General features: G+C 42.6%; 1 protein-coding gene across 1 annotated transcript in view; it reads left to right on the top strand.

The window, feature by feature from the left end:
• The window catches only part of Abhd3 (abhydrolase domain containing 3, phospholipase), a 50268-nt gene that overhangs the window by 16172 nt on the left and 11926 nt on the right, over positions 1 to 22170 (top strand). The window contains exons 4-5 of the mRNA XM_040757823.1: positions 1910 to 1955; positions 21848 to 21960. Coding sequence (XP_040613757.1) covers positions 1910 to 1955; positions 21848 to 21960 — 159 coding nt within the window. The remainder of the gene's footprint in view (positions 1 to 1909; positions 1956 to 21847; positions 21961 to 22170) is intronic.

Below are 22170 nucleotides of genomic sequence, written 5' to 3'. Positions count from 1 at the left end.
ACATAGTGTCTTAGTTAGGGTTTCTATTGCCGTGAAGAGACACCATGACCACCACAGCTTTTATAAAGGAAAACATTTAATTGGGGTGTCTCACTTGTAGTTCAGAGGGTTAGTTCGTTGTCATCATGGTGGGAAGTGAGTAGATGTGGTGCTATAGAAGAAGCTAAGAGTTTTTACATTTTGACTCACAGGCAATAGGAAGTGCTGTTTCACTGAGCATATGCGAGACCTCAAAGCCTACCTCCACAATGACATTCATCCAACAAAGCCACACCTCCTAATAGTGCCCTCTGGGGGCCATCCTTTCAGTCTACCCATAATTAAAAATAAACTAAACATGTTTAGGACAGGATCTCACTATGTAGTTTCTGACTGTCCTTGAACTCATAGAGCTCCTTCTGTCTCTGCCTCCTAAGTGCTAGGATTAAAGATGTGAGCCACCACACTCAGCTAAAGTAAATTTTTTTTTAATTCTCTGTGTTTGCTGAACCTTGAGGAATAAGAGTTATTCTCTAATGTATGGATAGACTCTTGTTAGTGCTATGAATACAATGTAGAGAAGACATTTGAAGCAAACACATAAGTTTGACTTAAAATTATTTTTAAAATGCTTATCAGGGACATATACATATAGAAACTGTTTTAAAGTACACACTTTTTAGTAGGAAAAAGTAACACAAGACTAATATGTAACTTTCTAATTGAACAGAATTTTTTAACCCTTTAGAACTGGTGATACAGCCCAGTGGTAAGAGTGTTTGCTAGCAAACATGTAATCCTGGGTTCAGTCTCTAGTACTGCCAAAAAAATAAGGATTTTTTTTATCATTTAGAGAGAATTGTTAAACATTTTTGGACTGCCAATATGCTACTGCTTGGTGTTAAAATACTACATTATTACAAGCATTTTAAATTGTACTGTGTGTGTGTGTGTGTGTGTGTGTGTGTGTGTATTCGTACACCTTTGTGCTTTTGTGAGACTCAGAGGACAACTTGCAAGAATCAGCTCTCTTTTGTGGGTCATAGGACTGAACTCAAGCCAGGCTCGACAGCAAGTGCCTTTAGCAGCTAAGATATCTCAAAGTCCCACAACAGATTTTTTCCAGTCTGCTTGGCAGATGTTTGAGACAGGGTCTCCATCTCTCCCAGGCTGGTCTCAAACTTTCTACTGCTACTTAGGTAAAAATGATACTGCACTTCTGATCCTCTTGCCTCTACTTCCCTATGTGCTAGTGTTGTAGGCGCCCGTCACCTTGATCACTTTATATGGTGCTAGAATTTGAACCCAGGGCCTCACTATGCTAGGCAAGCATTCTAACAACTGAGCTACATCCCTGGTCCAACTTTTATACTATTTTAATGCTGTAGGCTAGTGTCAGTAAGATGATCTCAATAGTATATCATTAGGAAGAATTGTAACACACACAAAAAAAAATAAAAGACCCAGAGACACATATTGAGGTTCAAGCTTCAAACTGAAAATCAGAAAAATGAAGCAGCCGGCCACTAGCTCTTACCTCTACCTCAGGCTGAAAGGGTTGATACTGTCTATACAAACTCTCACCAAGCCTCAGACTGCTGCCTCTCCTAAGTGTGGGTGGAGACTCAGAATGCAGCCTGAGACACTGGGCTCCTGGTTTTTATACATCTCTCTAGGGCTTGGATTAAAGGCATGAGTTCTGTTAATCTTTTAGACTGATTCACTCTCATGCAGCCCTGAGTGGCCTTTGATCACAAAGATCCATCTTGAGTCCTGGGATTAAGGGTGTGTGTGTGCCAGCACTGCCTAGTTAACTAGCATGACTGACTTTGTATTCTAATACTTAAGACATTCTTTATTGAATCATAAATAACATATCACCACAAAGAATTGTGTAGAGAAATAATGAAATCACTTTCTTCATTTTTAGGTGTGTGGTTTTTAATAACAGAGGAGTGGCTGGGGAGAATCTCTTGGTGAGTAAATTTAAATGACAAGTCTCAATTTGAAAAGGAATCATTTCCTGGTATATAATGAAAAGCATATTATTTTATTGAAACTAGTTTTACAGTTAATGTAAGATCATAGTAGAAAAACCTCTCTAGGCCAAGTTAGTATACTTTATGATTTTTTAATTGATGGATTGATTGATTGTGTGTGTGTTAGTATGTGTATCTGATACCTTGAGCTAGAATTATTTACAATTGTGAGCCGTTTCGTGAATTCTGGAAACTGAGCTTGGGTTCTCTAGAAGAGCAGAAAGTCCTTGCAACTACTGAGCCTTCTCTCTAGCTACCACCATTCTATTTCATAAGAACTTTTATATTCACTAGCTTCTAAAACTAGTAGATACTAATGTCTATCTTTTTGTTTGTTTTGTTTTTGGGGGCAGTATTTTTTTTATTTGGTTTGGGTTTTTTGTTTGTTTGGTTGGTTTTGGTTTTTTGAGCAGGGTTTCTCGGCAGAGCCTTGGCTGTCCTGGAACTCACTCTGTATACCAGGCTGGCCTCAAACTCAGAGAATGCTGGAATTAAAGGTGTGCACCACTACCACCCAGCTATGTCTATTATTTTTAATGCAAAATAAGTTTTCTTCAAAAATTGACCAATATAGCCTGGAGATGAAGCTCAGTGGTTAGAGTTCTTGCCTAGCACGTGTGAAATTCTAGGTTCAACCCAGGTATGTGGAGGGGGAATCTTACTGTTCCATTGCTGTGAAGAGACACCATGACCAGGACAACTCATAAAGAAGCATTAACTAGGGCCTTGATAATATTTCACAGGGTGGGTACATGACCATCGTGGTAGGGATCATGGCAGCAGGCAGGCAGCAGTAGCTCTGGGAGCTCACTTCTGATCCCCAGGCAGCAGGCAGAGAAAGCAAGACTGGGCCTGGTGTGAAGCCCACCCCTGGTGACACACCTCCTCCAACAAGGCCGCACCTAGAAGCCTAGGATGATGTAGTCTCCGTATCAGTGGGTGAATCTGGTATGAGCTCAGATGACTCAAGTGCCAATCGAAATGTGGACAGGACAGTCTCTGGCTGTGGTTTGATTTCAGATGGAAACAAGGACTCTATTGGAAATTGTGTTATGTTCTGGCAGTGAACTTAGTATGTTTTGAGATTTTATGGAAGGCAGCCAAATATTCAGGCCACAGCATGATTTTGCCACCTCCATTTTTGGGGGGAAGGGGTATTTGATTCTAGACAGGGTTTCTCTGTATAACAGCCCCTGGCTGTCCCGGAACTCACTCTGTACACCAAGCTGGCCTCGAAATCACAGAGATCCACCCACCTCTGCCTCATGAGTGCTGGAATTAAAGGTGTGTGCCTCCACTGCCCAGCTGCTAGCTCCATTTTTTGAGACTTTGTAGCGGGGAGCAGAGGAGAAAGATAACCCCCTCCAAAAAAAAGAAAACAACTGAAGTTTAGTTAGAAAAACCGATGTAAAATTGAGAGTAAAGAAGGCATGGTTTCTGAAGAGGCCAGTGCCATTAAGGAAGCCAATCACTTTGCACTGAGACACCAGGATATATGCCTGCATGCATGCTTGGAATTGGCCAGACTCTACCCATGGCAAGCTCAAGCATATAAAAAAAAAAAAAACTCTTTTAAATATTTTCTCTTAAGAAGGGAAAACCTGCCAGGCGGTGGTGGCGCATGCCTTTAATCCCAGCACTCCGGAGGCAGAGGCAGACGGATCTCTGTGAGTTCGAGGCCAGGCTGGACCGACAGCCTCCAAAACAATACAGGGAAACCCTGTCTCGTAAAAACCAAAAAAAAAAAAAAAAAAAGAAGAGAAAACCTGGCCAGGTGGTGGGAGCACACACACTTTAATCCCAGCATTTAGGAGGCAGAGGCAGAAGGATCTCTGTGAGTTTGAGGTCAGCCTGATCTACAGAGTGAATTCCAGGACAACCAAGGCTACACAGAGAAACCCTGTCTTAAGAAAGGAAGGAATGAAGGAATGAAGGAAGGAAAGAAAGAAAGAAAGAAAGAAAGAAAGAAAGAAAGAAAGAAAGAAAGAGAATACTTGTAGGGTTCTTGTTCTCATGGTACCAACCAGGAGATTGTTTCGCCCAGGATCTGATACAGCTGTGGTCCATGATATTCTGATTTTATCATTTGAGATGTTGGCAGACTTGGAGGCTCACGTGATGCTGATTGCAGGCACACAAGATGCAAGAGTTTCATCTTCAAGGAGAAAACTTCTACCTAGATTCCAAAACTGTGTGTGTGTGTGTGTGTGTGTGTGTGTGTGTGTGTGTGTGTGTGTGGTGTTGAGCAGACAGTGTGTGGCAGGGGAGTGGTCTCCGCAGAGTCCTTGAGAGGGTGATACATGAAGCTGAAATTTGGAAATGTGAGGAATATGGAAAGCTGCAGGCAGAAAATGAAGCCAGATCAAGTCAGAGGTCAAGTGGGTTGTGAATGCCACAAGCATAGGGTAAGTAAGGGCTGCCCGAGCTTGGATGAGCTCATCATTGCATCATCAATGCTCTGCACCAGGCAGGAAGCATGCAGGACTTAGTGTGTTCCCTGCTGTGTTTCATTCTTGTTGTGCCAATCCTTCCTTGCTGTTTTTATCGCTGTTAGAATAGTAATAACGTCTGCTATTGTGTCTCAGGAGTATACAACTTCCTTCATGATTTCTAGGGACTCACAGCCAAGAGTTTGTGTTGACAGGCAATGCTGGGACGGTTAAGAGTGTGGGAGCTCAGAGAGACAAATACGAGCTTTGCAGGGCTGAAATATCTAGGTGGCAGTGCACGCGTTAGCCAGGGTGACGAGGAATGGTTGGCTTGAGGAGTCCCTGTGGAAGCTGAATTAGTGGTGCACACTTACAAACCTAGGGCTCAGGAGAGTGAGGAAAGGGGATTGCTGAAAACTTGAAGCCAGCCTGGGATCCTTAGTGAGTCTGAGGCAAGACTGGGCTTCATCGCAAGATCTTGCCTGAAAACCAAACAGAATAAAGCCTAACAGACTGGAGAGATGGCTCAGTGGGTTAGAGTGCTTGCTGCACACCAGTGAGGACCTGAGTTCCCACCCTACCAGCCACATAAGAAACGGAGCATGACCGTGCTCATTGTAACCCCAGTGCTGTGGTAGCCAGGCAGGAAGAGCACTTTTAACCGAGCTCCATGGTCAGTTCTCATCCACACAGGTGCACACATTTGCACGTATGCTGCACACATTTGCACGTATGCTGCACACATTTGCACGTATGCTGCACACACACGCACCCCTCCCCCACTCTCAACACAAGCCAACATCAGCAAACAAACCCAAGAAATGCTTGTGAGATTAATGCACTTTATAAGATCAGTAGGTGAGTCTGTGAGAGGGCCACTTTCTAGGAAGGATTGGCAACAGTTGCAGGAGGCCCTACCCTGTGTGTGAGCAGCATCGTCCCTTGAGCTAAGGCCTGAGTGAAACAAAAGGAGGAAGCCAGCTCACACAAACATTCTCTCTCTGTATCCTGCTCGATCAGTTGCTCTGCCTGTATTGACCAATCGAACCCTCTGAAACTGAGCAAGAGAAGCCTTTGCTCCCTTGCTCCTCAGGCGTTTTTTTGGTCACCGCACTGAAAAGTTCAGCACACCGAAATTTTCTTGTAGCTTTTTATCTTCTAGTTAAACAGCTCAGCAAGTCAAAGACTGCCGGTGGCTATGACTTCTGGGGGTCTGCAGTTTTTCTTTTGGCCTCTGTGGATACCAGGCATGCTCATGGTGCACAGACAAAAGATTTTTCCACATAATTTTTAAATGATTATAAATAAGTTACAAGGAAATAAAAGTATAGTCACATCTCAAACATCAGCATTTTGTAAGCACTGTCCACAAGAGAGCTTTTGGATTATTTAGGCCCTGAAAGGAAGTGAGATCACATGATTTTCAAAAACATGTTAACAGTGTTTACGCTCTTACTCGAGTGCCTCATAATGAACAGTGTGGCGTGAGAGTTCTCTTCCCTCATTGGCTCCAGCCCTCCAGGCGTCTTGAACAGACATTCTAAAGGAAGAGGATTGAAATTGCAGCAGTGGCCTCACCCACCTCCATTGTCTTAAGCAGTTCCTGTTGGCTACCTTTTTTTTCCATTCCAACCACAGATTCCCCTCCCTCGTCTACTCCTAACCCCTCCCCCCATCCACTCCTCCTCTATCCCCATTCAAGGCCTCCCATATCAAGTTGAGGCAGGACCAAGTTCCTCCCCCTCTGAATCAAGGCTGGGCAAGGCATCCCCCCATGGGGACTGGGTTCCAAAGAGTGAGCTCATGCTTCAGGGACAGGTTCTGATTCCACTGCTAGGGGCCCCACAAGACCAAGCTACACAATTGTCACACACATGCAGAGGGTCTAGGTCAGTCCCATGCCAACTCCCTCGCTTTCACTCCAGAGTCTGTGAGCTCCCACAAGCTCAATCAGCTGTCTCTGTGGGTTTCCCTGTCATGATCTTGATGCCCCCCGCCCTGCTCATATAATCCCTCCTTCCACTCTTCAACTGCATACCTGAAGCTTGGCACAGTGCTTGGCTGTGGATCTCTGTATCTGCTTCCATCAGTTACTGAATGAAGACTCTGTGATGACAATTAGGGTAGTCACCAATCTGACTACAGGGGAAGGCCAGTTCAGGCACCCTCTCCACTGTGGCTAAGAGTCTTTGTGGGGTCATCTTTGTGGGTTCCTGGGAGTTTCTATGACACCAGGTTTCTCCCTAAACCCATAATGGCCCCCATATTAAGATATCTCTTTCATTGCCCTCCCCCTCTGTCCCACTCCTAACTCAACCATCCTGATCCCTCATGTTCCCATCCCCCCATCCCCTCCCCTGCACCCCACCTCTGCCTGCATTTTACCCAAGAGATCTCGTCTATTTCCTCTTCCCAGGGCATTCCATGTGTCCCTCTTAGGGTCTTCCTTGTTGCCTAGGGGGATTGTTCTCTGGGGTTGTGGATTATAGTCTGGCTATCCTTTTCTTTATGTCTCATTTCCTCTTATGAGTGAGTGCATGCCATGTTTGTCTTTCTGGGTCTGGGTTACCTCACTCAGGATGTTTTTTTCTAGTTCAATCCATTAGCCTGAAAATTTCCTAATGTCATTGTTTTTTGTTTTTTTCTGCTGAGTAATGCTCCATTTTATTCATTCTTCAGTTGAGGGCCATCTAGGTTGTTTTCAGGTTCTGGCAATTACAAATAATGCTACTGTGAACATAGCTGAGCAAGTGTCCTTGTGGTATGATTCAGCATCCTTTGGGTATATGCCCAAGAGGGGTATTGCTGGGTCTTGAGGTAGTTTGATTCCCAATTTTCTGAGAAACTGCCGTAATGATTTCCAAAGTGACTGTACAAGTTTGCACTCCCACCAGCAGTAAGGGAGTGTTCCTCTTCCTCCACATCCAGTATAAACTGTCTTTAGCAATTTGATGTTAGCCATTCTGACAGGTATAAGATGGTATCTCAGAGTCGTATTGATTTGCATTTCCCTGACAGCTAAGGATGCTGAACATTTCTTTAAGTGTATCTCAGCCATTTGAGATTGATTCTTCTGTTGAGAATTCTCTGTTTAAATCTGAACCCTATTTTGTAAAATTGGATTATTTGGTATTTTGATGTCTAGTTTTTTGAGTTCTTTGTATATTTTTTATATCACTCCAATGTTAGATGTGGGGTTAATGAAGATCTTTTCCCATTCTGTGGGCTGCTGTTTTGTCTTATTGACAGGGTCCTTTGCCTTACAGAAGCTTCTCAGTTTCAGGAGGTACCATTTATTCATTGTTGCTCTCGGTGTCTGTGCTACTGGTGTTATATTCAGGAAATGGTCTCCTGTGCCAATGCATTCAAGGCTACTTCCCACTTTCTCTTTTTATGAGGTTCAGTGTGGCTCGATTTATGTTGAGGTCTTTGATCCACTTGGTCTTGAGTTTTGTGCATGTCGATAGATATGGATCTATCTGCAATATTTTACATGCCACGATCCATTTATGCCAGCACCATTTAGGAAGATGCTTTCTTTTTTCCATTGTATATTTTTGGCTTCTTTGTCAAAAATCAGGTGTTCATAGGTGTGTGGATTTTGGGGGGGTCTTGATTTGATTCCATTGATCCATGGTTTTCTTTTTTGCCAATCCTTTATTATACAGGATTACTTTAGCTATCCGGGTTTTTTGTTTTTCCATATAAAGTTGAGTATTGTTCTTTTGAGGTCTGTGAAGAATTGTGTTGGGATTTTGGTGGGGATTGCATTGAATCTGCAGATTACTTTTTGTAAGATTGCCATTTTTACTATGTTAATCCTATGAATCCATGAGCATGGGAAATCTTTCCATCTTCTGATATCTTCCATAATTTCTTTTTTCAAAGATTTAAAGTTCTTGCACAACATATCAAAATTTCTGGAACACTATGAAAGCATGGCTAATGAACTACTGGAATCCGGTTGTAGAGAGGGAAGAGTGATGAGCAAAGGGGTCACGACCATGGTGGGGGAAACCCACAGAAACAGCTGACCTGAGCAAGTGGGAGTTCATGGACCTGAGTCAGACAGCCGGGGAACCAGGATAGGATTGAACCCCAGGCCCCCTTAATGTGGGTGTCAGTTAGGAGGCCTGGGCAGTCTGTGGCGCCCCTGGCAGTGGAACCAGTATCTATCCCTAATACAGGAACAGACTTAGGGAGCCCATTCCCCAAGGAGAGATAATCTCTTAGCCTAGATACATGGGGGAGGGCCTAGGCCTGGCCCCAAATGACTTGACAGATTTTGATGATCCCCCATGAAAGGCCTTAACCGCCCTGGAGAGTGGGGGAGGGCAGTAGGAGACATGGGAGGATGAGAAGGAGAGGGAACTGAAATTGATATGTAAAATAAGAGTTTCTAATATAAATAAAATTTATTTTTAAAAAAATTTAAAATTCTTGTCATGTAAGTCTTTTAGTTGTTTGGTTAGAGTTACCCCTAGATATTTTATATTATTTGTGGCTATTGTAAAGGGTGATGTTTCTCTGATTTCTTTCTCAACCCATTTATCATTTGTATATAGGAAGATACTGATTTTTTTGAGTTTTTTGTATCCAGCCACATTACTGAAGGTGTTTATCAGCTGTAGGAGTTCCTTGGTAGAATTTTTAGAGATGCTATCATGTCATCTGCAGATAGTGAAAGTTTGACTTCTAATTTGTATCCCCTTGATTTCCTTTTGTAGTCTTATTGCTCCAGCTAGAACTTTGAGTACAATATTAAATAGATATGGAGAAAGTGAGCAGCTTGTCTTGTCCCTGATTTTAGTGGAATCGCTTTGAGTGTCTCTCCATTTAGTTTGATGTTGACTATTGACTTGCTGTAATTGCCTTTATTACATTTAGGTATGTTCCTGTTATCCCTGATCTCTCCAAGACATTTATCATGAAGGAGTGTTGAATTTTGTTGAAGGCTTTTTCCAGTATCTACTGAGTTGATCATGAGTTTTTTTTCTTTCAGTTTTTTTAATATGGTGTATTACATCAAAAGATTTTCATATGTTGAACTGAACCATCCCAGCATCTCTGGGATGAAGCCTACTTGATCATGGTGGGTGATTTGTTTGATACGTTCTTAGACTCAGTTTGCCAGTATTTTATTGAGTATTTTTGCATCAATGTTCATGAAGGAGATAGGTCTGGAATTCTCTTTCTTTGTTACATCTTTGTTTGGTTTGGGCGTCAGGGTAACTGTGGCCTCATAAGAAGAATTTGTTAATATTCCTCCTGTTTCTATTGTGCAGAACAATTTGAGGAGTATTGGTATTAACTCTTCTTTGAAATTCTGGTAGAATTCTGGGCTGAAACCATCTGGCCCTGGGCTTTTTTTGGTTGGGAGACTTTGGATGACTGTTTCTATTTCCTTAGGGGTTATAGGTCTATTTAAATTATTTTTCTGGTATTGATTTAATTTTGGTATGTGGTACCTATCAAGAAAGTTGCCCATTTCTTTTAGATTTTCCAATTTTGTGAAGCACAGGGTTTTGAAGTATGACCTAATGATGCTCTGTATTTCCTCAGAGTCTGTTGTTATGTCCCCATTTTTCTTTCTGATTTTGTTAATTTGCATGTTCTCTCTCTGCCTTATGGTTAGTTTGGATAAAGATTTGCCTATCTTGTTGAGATTTTCTTAAAGAACCAACTCTTTGTTTCATTGATTCTTGTATTGTTCTCTTTGTTTCAATTTTATTAAAATCAGCCCTGGGTTTGATTACTTCATGTCCTACTCCTCCTAGGTGAGTTTGCCTTTTGTTCTAGAGCTTTCAGGTGTGCTGTTAAGTTGCTAGTGTCAGATTTTTCCAAATTAGCCAGGTGTTGGTGGCACGCACCTTTAATCCCAGCACTCGGGAGGCAGAGGCAGGTGGATTTCTGTGAGTTCAAAGCCAGCCTGGTCTACAAGAGCTAGTTCCAGGACAACCTCCAAAGCCACAGAGAAACTCTATCTAGAAAAAGATTCCTCCAAATTTTTTATGTAGTCATTTAGTTCTATGAACTTTTCTTAGTGCTGCTTTTATTGTGTCCCATAAGTTTGGATATGTTGTGGATTCATTTTCATTGAATTCTAGGAAGTCTTTAGTTTTTTTTCTTTACCCAGTGGTGGTTCAGTTGAGAGTTGTTCAGTTTCCATGAGTTTGTGGGTTTTCTGTAGTTTGTGTTGTTGTTGATGGATTTTTCCTGTGATGAATATGAAATGACCTTCTTTATCTTTTTGATTGATTTTAGTTTGAAGTCTACTTTGTTAGATATTAGGATAGCTACACCAGCTTGCTTCTTAGGTCCATTTGATTGGAAAATCTTTTCCCGACCCTTTACTCTGAGGTAACGTCTGTCTTTGTAGTGAGGTGTGTTTCTTGTATACAGCAAAAGGATGGATCCTGTTTTCCTATCCATTCTGTTAGCCTGTGTCTTTTTATAGGTGAATTGAGTACATTGATAGTAAGAGATGTTATTAACCAGTGATTCCTGTTAATTTTTGTTGTTGTTGTTTTGATGGTGGTGATGGTAGTATGTGTGTTTCCCTTCTTTGTGTTTTGCTGTTGTAAAATTATTTATTGCCTATGTTTTTTGTGGATGTAACTGAGTTCCTTGCGTTTGAAGTTTTCCTTCTAGTACTTTCCAAAGGACTGGATTTGTGGATAGCTATTGTTTAAATCTGCTTTTGTCATGAAATATCTTGTTTTCTCTGTCTGTGGTAATTTAAGGTTTTGCTGGGTATAGTAGTCTAGAGTTGCAGGGGAGGCTTGGCCACAGGGAGGATATTCAGGTGTGTGGGGTTGGGTGACAAAGTGGGTCTTGGAGGGACAGAGTCCATTATGTGTCAGGAGTGGGGTCACAGCCTGTAGGCAAGTCTCACCTGCTTGCAGGCTGGCAGGAACTGCACAGTCTGATGGATTTCCATCAGAGGGAGAGGGGCACAGGATGTGTCCTGGGATTTAGTTAGGGTCTGGACTTGGGAGTGGTCTAGCTGAGAGGGTCACTCACCTGTTTTCTCAAGTGTGTGTGTGTGGGTTTTTTGTTGTTGTTGTTTGTTTTTTGTTCTGTTTTGTTTTTGTTTGTTTGTTTGTTTGTTTTGCTCCTGTGCCTATGTATGGCTATCTATTCTTGTACATGCTTCCTAGACCCCAAGAACAGGAAAACAATGCTACTGAGAACCCGAAAGGAACAGCATGCTAAAGCAGAGTATCTTGGTTCCCAAAGAGTGAGACACAAGGATCTACTTATTGAAAACAAGCTGGGTGATTAAGGCAGAAAAGTGGGAAGGTACTCATTAATGGGGCATAACCGTCCTTCTCAGAAGCTCAAGCTTCAGTTGCAGAGGTCAAGTGTACAAAACAATAGATGTAGTTCATTGCCAAATGTAACTGCCACAAGATCTACAGAGTGTGTAACCAATTTCATGGAAGGGGTGGGAAATCTCATGACAGTCTCATTCTGGGGTGCATATTTAAGGCCTGTGACATTGACCCTTTAAGGGATTGTTACAGTATAATAAGAAAACTGTTACTTGTGACTAGGTGAGAGTAGTAATTTTGAATAATATTTTTGAGTCCTTAAGATGTGTCCCTTATGCCTTTTTTCTTCATCTTCAGGAGTAGAATCAACCCCAGTGATCTAGGGATGGAGAGCCATGATCCTTCCCATCTTCCATATGAAGAAAATGACATGTTGGGAGACCAAGATTCAGAGGCAGGGTCTCTGGCCACATACCTATGTTGTTGAGGACTATTAGGCTAAAATTCCCCCACTCTTCATAAAGTAGTAGGGATTCTTCTAGAAGCATGGGACCCTGTTTTAAAGAACATGTAATAATCCTGAGAAGTTTAGTATTGTATCATCAATATTTGGAAGAGCATAATTTGATCATGTTCATGCCTCAGAGCCAGGGCAATGATAGAAATGGCGCTCAGGTGAGAGCCAGGAGGCAAGTTGTAAAGTAGTCACCAAAGACTTAGGCGGCATTCGGGGTATAAAAGCATATGCAGCATGGATAGACAGGAGAAAAGGAAGTGAGTAGATTTCCAGTAGGCTGGAAAAAATGTTAGTTTATTTAATTATGGGGGGGCACGTGGAGATCAGAGGATAGCTTTCAGGAGTGGTTTTTCTCCCTTGCATAGTGTGTTTGGAGACTGAATGCAGGTGTCAGGCTTGCGTAGCAATACTTCTATCCATTCAGCCTTCTCACCCGCCCCGGAAAAAACATTAATTATATTGTGGGAAATGAAGGGAGAGGAGCTAAAAGGCACATTGCTAGCTTGTGTGACTGATAGATACTGATGTTTGCTGATATTTGCTGAAAGAGAAGATTTCAGAGAGTTTACAAGACTGTAGGCCAGTGGTGGCTGACATCTACGATCCCAGCACTAGGGAAGCAGAAGGAGGAGGAAGATCCTGGATTCAAGGGTGGTCTGGGCTGCATGAGACCCTGCTGCAGAAAACCATGTTGCTGAGACCTGGGTGTGACGGGAAACACTTGGAACCTTAGCACCCAGCAACTGACCCAGGGAGATCACTAGTGCAAAGCCACCCTGGGCTACGTAATAAGATCTGTTTTAGAGCGAAACAAAAATAAAGAAACTGGATTGGCTATGTGCTTTGAAAGAATGCTGTAACATCCGTTCACAAATCTGCAAGGGTTGCTAAGTTCTTATAGTGATGCTATGAAAGTGAACACTGGTTTTGATTTTTTTTAAGGAATTCACTGACTTCTAAGCAAGAGAATAATAAGTAACTTGTTCTCTGGGTGTTACACAGTATGTGACAGTTAAATCCTGCTAAACACCTCCTGGAAGTTCTGTAATTAAAGCTGTAGTCTGACAAGGACTAGTATAATAAGTCTCAATAATAGGAAGTGCCATATTCAGTTTTCTTCTCATCAGTGAGCAGCTAAGTGATGCATCAGTTCACCCATTTCTCTGTTTACCAAAGAACAACAATAACAAACGCATACCACTTCACAAGGATATTTGAGGTTCACAGAGAATTATGAATATAAGAATTCTTGTAAAATTAAAGAGTTTTACTATCCAAGGCACAATAGCTACTGTATTAGCTCATTACATCATTAGGGAACAAGAAGTATCTATTCTCTCATAATTAATCAGTGTATGTGTCTTAGTTGGGTTTCTGTTGCTGCAACAAAATGCCATGACCAGAAAGCAAGTTGGGAGGAGATGGTTTATTCATCTTAGTCTTCTATATCACAGTTCATCCAAAGGAAGTCAGTACAGGAACTCAAACAGGGCAGGAACCTGGAGGCAGGAGCTGATGCAGAGGCCTTGAGGAATGCTGCTTACTGCTTTACTCTCCATGGCTTGCCCAGTCTGCTTTCTTGTAGGACCCAAGATCACAGCCCAGGAATGGCCCCACCCACTGTGGGCTGGCCCCTCCCTCATTAATGAGACCACTAGTCAACAGAATGACACACAGTCTTGCCTACAGCCCAATCTTATGGAGGTGTTTCCTCAATTGAGGCTCCCTCTTCTTTGATAACTCTAGCTTGTGTCAAGTTGACATAAACTACCCAACACAGTTGACCCCTTGACAATTTGAGGCAGAGGCTGGCAGATTTCTATAAGTTCAAGGTCATCCTGGTGGTCTACAGAGTGAGTTCCTAGACAGCCAAGGCTACACAGTGAAACCCTGTCTGGAAAAACAAAACAAAGAAAAAAAGAGTACCACACTCTTTACAGATTCAGACACATTAAAAACCCAGTCCCTTTAAGAAAATCTCTTAAAATTTCAAAATCTCTCAGTTGGGGCTCCTGTTTTAAAACATCAAAATTAAGGTCACTATTCCTCACTGCAAGAGGGAAGAACCAGGCCACAGTCACAATCTGAACAAAGCAAAACTAAACTCCAATCGTATAAATAACTCAGTGTCAGTGTGTGGGATTCACTCGCGATCTTCTGGGCTCCTCCCAAAGGCTTGGGTCACTTCTCTGGCTCTGCCCTCTGCAGCACACACAGCTTGTCCTCTAGTACAACCTTTGCTGCATCAGGAACACAGCTTCTCTGTGCTCTCATCAAACATATCCCAGAAGATTTTACCTCACTGATACTAGTTTCTTCTTAATCATCTCCAATTTCTCAGCTCCAGTCAACCAGCATCGAGTATCCCAGCAAAGCAAAGGTTTCACTTTAGTACTTCTGGTATCTAGTTAATCACAGCTGATTCTTCAAGCTGATTCTTCAGCCCCAGCTAACCAGAACCACAGAATATTAATTCAAAATAACAAATGCCCCTGATAGTCTTTAAACTCCCCTCTGAAACTTCACAGGCCTCCATCTGCCCTCAACATTCTTACCTTCCAAGCTCCTACAGAACAGCTCACCAAGCATCAAATAAATACTCAATGTCGTTTTTTGGTGAGGATTTTTGTTTTGTTTTGTTTTTTTCACAAAGTTCCGAAGTCCTTTCACGATTCTCCCCAAAACAACATGGTCAGGTCTGCCACAGCAATACCCACAGTGTGTTACTATATAAACTGTAATACTTTTATATATTCATAAAAGGATATAAGTATAACTATTTTGGATATTCAGTAAAATAGTTTGTTCCAAAAGGACATAATTCTGGTTGTAGTTTAGTCATTCAACATGTGAGTATTACTTAAGTAGGGTCACAAAGCAAGATGCCAATATTGATAATTAGGTCTAACTGTGGCATTTGAAGTCCTTGGTATTCCTTCTTTCTGTCATAAAGCCATGAATGGTTTCTGTTTAAAGTGTGAAAGAAGTTTTGTGCTTATTTATACTTTTTCCTTGCTTTCAGAAAAGATTTTAGTGTGGCTGAGCCCCACAGTAAGAAAGACCTTAGGTAGGCATAAAAAAGGAACAAAAGATGAGTCAGCAGAGATCAAACAGGAAGGTACTGTCTCTAACTGAAATTACCCCAGAACTGGCGAAGGTGAAATGGGTATGTAGAGTAAGCAGTTTTCGTAGGGTAGGAATATACTGTAGAAATAAAGGCTTTGTTGGAAGAGGTCAGAGATGCACTTGCAATGCACAGGGGTTGCTATGGCCCTGCAAAGGGTCAGGAGGTAGACTTTCCACCATATTGTCCTCCTTTCTTCTTAGTTTTGCAGGGATGAGGGAAAGCCAAGGGACTTCCTCCGAGGAAGTGATAGTTTCACACACTCAGCCTTGCTGAGGCTGCTAGGGGAGTCAAACAGACCAGCCTCATCAGGCCAGGCTGAACCTCAGACATCCCTGCAGGGAGCATGGAGTCTTTGGGAGACATTAGACCTTTTCCTCCATCCCTGCAGATTGATTTTTAAAGACAGGGATCCAAGGATCTGAGCTGTCCACAAACTGCATTATTATGACCACTTCCTAAATTAATCTTTGGAATGATAATTCCCTAACATAAATTTTTTTAATTAAAAAAAAAAACAAAAAACCAAGAGCTGGAAGAAGGCTGCTAGAAAGGATTTGGCCTGAGGGAGAAAAACAGGTTGCAGAGGGCAATGCGTGGTCATGATTGAGTTGTCAGACGGGCTCCTCAAGCACGTCCTCGCTCACACTGTCCTCCGCACACTGTTCCTGTGCTCGGTCCATGAATCTGCGTGCCTTGTCAAGTTGGCCTGAAGGCAAATCTATGGGGCATTTTCTTTATTTCTTTTCCTTTCTTTCCTTTCTTTTAAATTTTACTGAAAATAGATGCTTTTCTCATACATCTCAACCACACTGTCCCCTCCCTCCACTTCCCCCAACTCCCCCCAACATCCACTCTCCCCAAGATCCACTCCACCTCTGTTTCCTTTTCAGAAAAGAGCATGCCTCCAAAAGACAACCGCCAAGCCCACTAGGAGGAAAAGAGTTCCAAAAGCAGGCTAAAGAGCCAGAGACACACCCACTCCCACTGTTAGGAGTCCCACGAAAACACGAAGCTGACAGCTACAACACATGTGCAGAGGACCTGGTGCAAACCCGTGTAAGCCCTGTGTTTGCCATCTCTTTGAGCCCACGTGTGAGCCCTGCTTAGTTGATTCCATGGGCCACGCTCTCCTGGTGTACATACTCCCTCTGACTCCTACAGCTTTTCCTTGCCTTCTTCCGAGGGGTTCTGCCATCTCTAGGGGAAGGTACCCACTGGAAGCCTCCAATTTAGACTCTGCGTATTGGGTCTCTGTATTTGTCCCCATGTGCTAATGGAGACAGCCTCTGTGGTGACCAGTAGACAAGGCACTGACCCGTGAGTATAACAGATTATCATTAGGAATCATTTCATTGCATTTTTTAGAAGAGTCTGTTAATGGCTGGTGCCATCCCTAGCCAAGTCTGAGCCGTGTAAGAAAGGCAGCTAGCTGAGCCAGGGAGCTTCAGCTCTTGCTTGTGTTTCTACCCTGGTTTCCTTCGGTGATAGACTGTAAACTGGAAGATTAAATTGAAATAAGTCCTTTCCTTCTCAAAAAAGAAAGAAAGACTTAGTGATTAAGGGGTTTTAGGAATAACAATAGCTTAGCTCCTGTCTGATGAGTGCTTGCCATGAGCCCAAGAGCCTGTAAGGTCTGAGACCCTTAGTACAGCCCTCAGACTACCGGGACTCCTAGACATGTGCTTCCCTGAGCACTCAGCATAGACCTCCTTCTTGTCTCTGCAGGCTCCTTTCTGTTCTTGGTCCAGCTCTCACTCTGCTTCTGTCTTCTTAGACTGGTAGTCCTTGACCCTGGTTACATACCTAGGATCCTCTAGGCAGGCTGACACACCCTAACCGTGAACTCCATCCATTATACCCTAACCGTGAACTCCATTCATTTCCCCCTGCAGAGACCCAGATTCTTTCTGTCTGGGATGAAGTTGGGTTCCTGTGATTATTTGTTTTGTTTTTAAAACAACAGTCTTCATTGAGTGTCACTTGTTCTGAATGCATTAGTACTCCCAGCCCAGGATCACTCATGTAGTGCAAAGCCCAGTCATGGAAGAACTTGGGGTCTGCCTCTTAGGATACTGCACCAGAAAGATCTGGCTGGCCAACCTGCTCGAAAGCATTCCCCAAATCACTGGTGCACTGATGCACCGTGTGCAGACAGCAACAGGAGTATGGACTGTTCCATCTGGGACCGGGACAAGGGGGCACGTAGGTCACCCTGATCTCCAAGTTGATGGGGCTGTTTCTTGGAGGCTCTTTATTTCATGGTTGGTTATTTTTTTTTAAAGTAATACGTTCTCAGGCAAATTTTGACACTTGATCATGTTTATACATTCATCAGCAAAAAATGGAAAAGTACGTTGAAATGCTGGTTATATTTGTGGGACATGCTTTTTCCTTTCTGACTCCTTGATAAATTCATATTCCAAAACCAAAATCAGTTTTCTTCAGAACAATGTGGGCAATTCAGTAGGAACTGGACGGGGATGGGTATGATTTTAAAACAGAGCAACCATAGAGATGATTGAGGAACACAATTAGAAATGAGAAATGCTCCTCTTGGTGGGCAGACCCACACCAGAATCACAGAGTTGCTTTAAGTAGAATCATTAAGTAATTGCATACAAATCACTAGACCTTGAGTAAGGTCTGCAAACTAAAATCTTAGGTGCCTAATTCATAGATGATGGTGGCCCACGACTTTAATTCCAGGAGGCAGAGGCAGGCATATCTCTGTGAGTTTAAGGCCAGGTTGGTTTACAGAGTGAATTCTAGGATGGCCAGGGCTACACAGAGAAACCCTGTCTTGAAAACAAAAAAGTGTGCTAAGTCCAGCTCCGAGTGAAAAGGATCCTGAGTCATGGGTTCTACTGCAGACAGACAATATTAGTCTCCTCCTGGAATAGATGTGTATCTCATGGAACCTCAGTGCTTTACAAGAGCCTGTTTAATCACTGTAAATATTTGATCTACTTTCTGCTGCTGAGTGCCCTATAGAAACTTACTCAAAAGAAACTTAAGTAGCCGGGCGTTTAATCCTAGCACTCGGAGGCAGAGGCAGGCGGATTTCTGTGAATTCGAGACCAGCCTGGTCTACAAGAGCCTCCAAAACCACAGAGAAACCCTGTCTCGAAAAACCAAAAAAATAAAAAACAAAAGAAACTAAGTGACATCTGTTGTACTTTTTGGCACTAAGATCCTGAACCTAGAATTTTCCACAAGGCATTTTTCTTATCTTTTAACTGTGTATATGTATATGTACCTGTGTCCCCACATGTGTATACATACTTCACTTACAGCCTGTAAAACAGGAGTACATGTGGACTCTATGAATAATTCAAAATTTAAAACTATTCAGTAAGACCAAACTCATATATAATACAGATACCAAGTAGGAATAATTTTGTCACATAAATTATCATGACAAGATGCAGTCACTACAAATGAGTGTGATAAATATGTTCTTTTTTTTTTTCTTGTGCTGGGATTTTTTTCTCAATATATGTTTTTATTTAAATTAGAAACATGCATGCTTCACATGTCGATCCCAGCTCCCTCTCCCACCTCTCCTCCCTTGCCCCTCCTACCAGCCCTTTCCCAAACCCTCCACCCAATCCCCACACCATTCCCCATGGAGGGCCTCGACCTCCATGGGGGATCTCCAGAGTCTGTCACTTCATCTGGGGCAGGGCCTAGGCCCTCCCCATGTGCCCAGGCTGGGAGAGGTTCCCTCCATATGGAATGGACTCCCAAAGTTCATTCGTATGCCATGGTAAACACTGATCTACTACCCAAGGTCCCAGAGATTGCCGAGTCCTCCTCACTGACAACCACATTCAGGGGATCTGGATCAGTCCCATGCTGGCCTCTCAGCCATCAGTCTTGGGTCTGAGAACTCCCCGTTGTCAGGTCTGCTGTCTCAGTGGGTTTCACCAGCACCATCGACCCCTTTGCTCATCACTCCTCCCTCTCTGTCACTGGATTCCAGGAGTTCAGTTCAATGTTTAGCTGTGGGTATCTGTCTCTGCTTCCATCAGTTACTGGATGAAGGTTCTAGGATGGCATATAAGGTAGTCGTCAATCTCATTATTAGGGAGGGGAAATTAAAGTAGTCTCTCCACTATTGCTTAGTTTGTCAGTTGGTGTCATTCTTGTAGATCTCTGGAAATCCCACTAGTATTATCTCTCTCCTCAAACCTATAATGACTCCCTCTGTTATAGTATCTCTCATCCTGGTCTCCTCCATTCTTCCCCTGACTCAACCTTACTGCTCCCCCATATCTTCCTCTCCTCTTCTCCTCCCCCTCTTTTTCCCGGTTCCCTCTCCCCTCCCCCCATGCTCCCAATCTGCTCATGAGATCTTGCTTCATTCCCCTTCTCTGGGGTATATTGAAATATGTTCTTTTTTGACTTTTTGATTTTTCATTGGATTTTTCACTCCACAAGTGCATTTAAAATGTTATCACAGCTGTTAGTCTTTCAATTCAATTTTCTCATTTACAAAATAGATATAAAATAGGCCCTTCCTCAGGCTTCAGTGAGCACACATTAAATGATTCAGGAATTCTTAGCCAGTACACATTCTGTCAGGGTGACATTTGTCTTTGTAGTATTTCATACTCATGTATCTCAAAAAGATGACAGTGAGCAATATAATAGGCAGTGATTTAGGGATGAGTTTAATTGGGTGGGTCATAAAAACTTTAATTTTCTGCAGCTGCTAATTAATATTTGGTGGGTTTTTTTGGTTTTTTTTTTTTTGGTTTTTACGAGACAGGGTTTCTCTGTATTGTTTTGGAGGCTGTCGGTCCAGCCCGGCCTCGAACTCACAGAGATCCACCTGTCTCTGCCTCCTGAGTGCTGGGATTAAAGGTGTGTACCACCACCGTCCGGCTGCTAATTAATATTTGAATGGGAGGTGATACATAAGCTTCCTAGTGTGGTATGAGTATCAGAATATTAAAGTCAAGTAGTGTGGGTAACTAGTTCCAGTGTTTGTGTTATTGTTTTGTTACCTAGCATTACTGTTTTATTACTATTGATTCATCATATAGTTGAATGTCAACTTGTCTGAGCTCACAAACACACACTCAGTATATCTTTTAGAGGCCTGGTCCCTCCTCCCAAGTCCCAAATGAAGCATCTGTTATCTGCCATAAATAGTGCCCCTATTGATGAATTCCACATGGAAACCATTTGTTTTAATGTTATTGAAGCATAATAAACCTAACATAATTTAATATATTAAGTGTATTGGAGTGAAGCATGGCTAGGAATAAATGGATACAGTATCATAGAAAATATTTAATGTCAGATTTTATATTGTATTGTCTAGATAAAGGCATCATTTGGAAATATCACTTCTCATTGGGTAGACAGCCCTCAGGGTGGAGGGAAAAGTTCCCTGGTGAGAAACTAGCCACAGTTTAGTTCCCCCTCCCCCCAGACAGGGACTGGGTGTGTAGTCCAGACTGGCCTGGAACTCTCAGAGATCCACTAAGTATGTCTTCCACATGCTAGGATTAAAGATGTGTACCAGCATGCCCTGAAATTTAACCTTTCAATAACATTATTAGAAAATCTTTTCTGTTTGCTTGTTTTTTTTTGTTTTGTTTTTTTGGTTTTTTTTGTTTTTTTTTGTTTTTTCGAGACAGGGTTTCTCTGTGGCTTTGGAGGCTGTCCTGGAACTCGCTCTGTAGACCAGGCTGGCCTCGAACTCACAGAGATCCGCCTGCCTCTGCCTCCCGAGTGCTGGGATGAAAGGCGTGCGCCACCAACGCCCGGCGCTTGTTTGTTTTTTAATAAAGAATTATTTTGTCTTTTTTAGGGAACATACATTGTTTTTCTATAAAACGTAGTTCTTTCCCCGGTGGTGGTAGCAGCACACAACTTTAACCCCAGTACTTGGGAAGCAGAGGAGGCAGATCTCTACGAGTTCCAGGATAGGCTCCAAAGTGACACAAAGAAACCCTGTCTCCCAAAAAAATAAAAAATAAAAAATGTAATTCTCTGCATGTTCTCTCACACATTTGCATATTTGCATCTGTTTTAATTGAAGGTATTTGTACCAAACTTGTCCTATTCATACCAAGTTTTCCTTGCACATTCAAAGTCTTTTTTCTTAGTGCTACCAAATCACGTCGATTTTAAGTGGCAGGTATGCGTACAAGAAGATATGAACATGTTTTTATATGTACAAACCAAGGTTATTTTGTTGGTGGTGGTTTGGTTTTTGAGAGGGTTTCTTTCTCTGTGTAACCTTGGCTGTCCTGGAACTAGCTCTGTAGACCAGGCTGGCCTCGAACTCTCAGAGATCTGCCTGCCTCCCTCTGCTTCCTGAGTGCTGGGGTTAAAGGCGTGTACCATCAGCACCCTAGCACAAGGTTATTTTTTATATTTGTGATTTCTTGCTTGATTTTTAAACTAAACATTTCTACTCTGTACAAATCATTCCCCTCATATTTTAACAATAATGCCCTCTTGTCCAGACACCACGGACTTACTGCTGTGCGAACACTGAAGACCTGGAGACAGTCATCCACCATGTCCACAGCCTGTACCCTTTGGCCCCATTTCTGGCAGCAGGAGTGTCAATGGGAGGGTAAGGACTTGTCTTCTCTCTCTCTCTCTCTCTCTCTCTCTCTCTCTCTCTCTCTCTCTCTCTCTCTCTCTCTCTCTCTCTCTCTCTCTCTCTCTCTACTACAAGCAAGAGGAGCAGTCCTCATTGCTCTCTCTGAGAGGACCATAAGCCAGTTCAGCACTTAACTGTGGATGTTTGAGTCTCTCACGTGTGGCTGAAGGAAGGCAGGAA

The sequence above is a fragment of the Mesocricetus auratus genome, unplaced genomic scaffold, assembly GCF_017639785.1.
Source record: "Mesocricetus auratus isolate SY011 unplaced genomic scaffold, BCM_Maur_2.0 Super-Scaffold_100015, whole genome shotgun sequence".
Lineage (NCBI taxonomy): Eukaryota > Metazoa > Chordata > Mammalia > Rodentia > Cricetidae > Mesocricetus > Mesocricetus auratus.
This window is presented reverse-complemented; position numbering and strand designations above follow the sequence as displayed.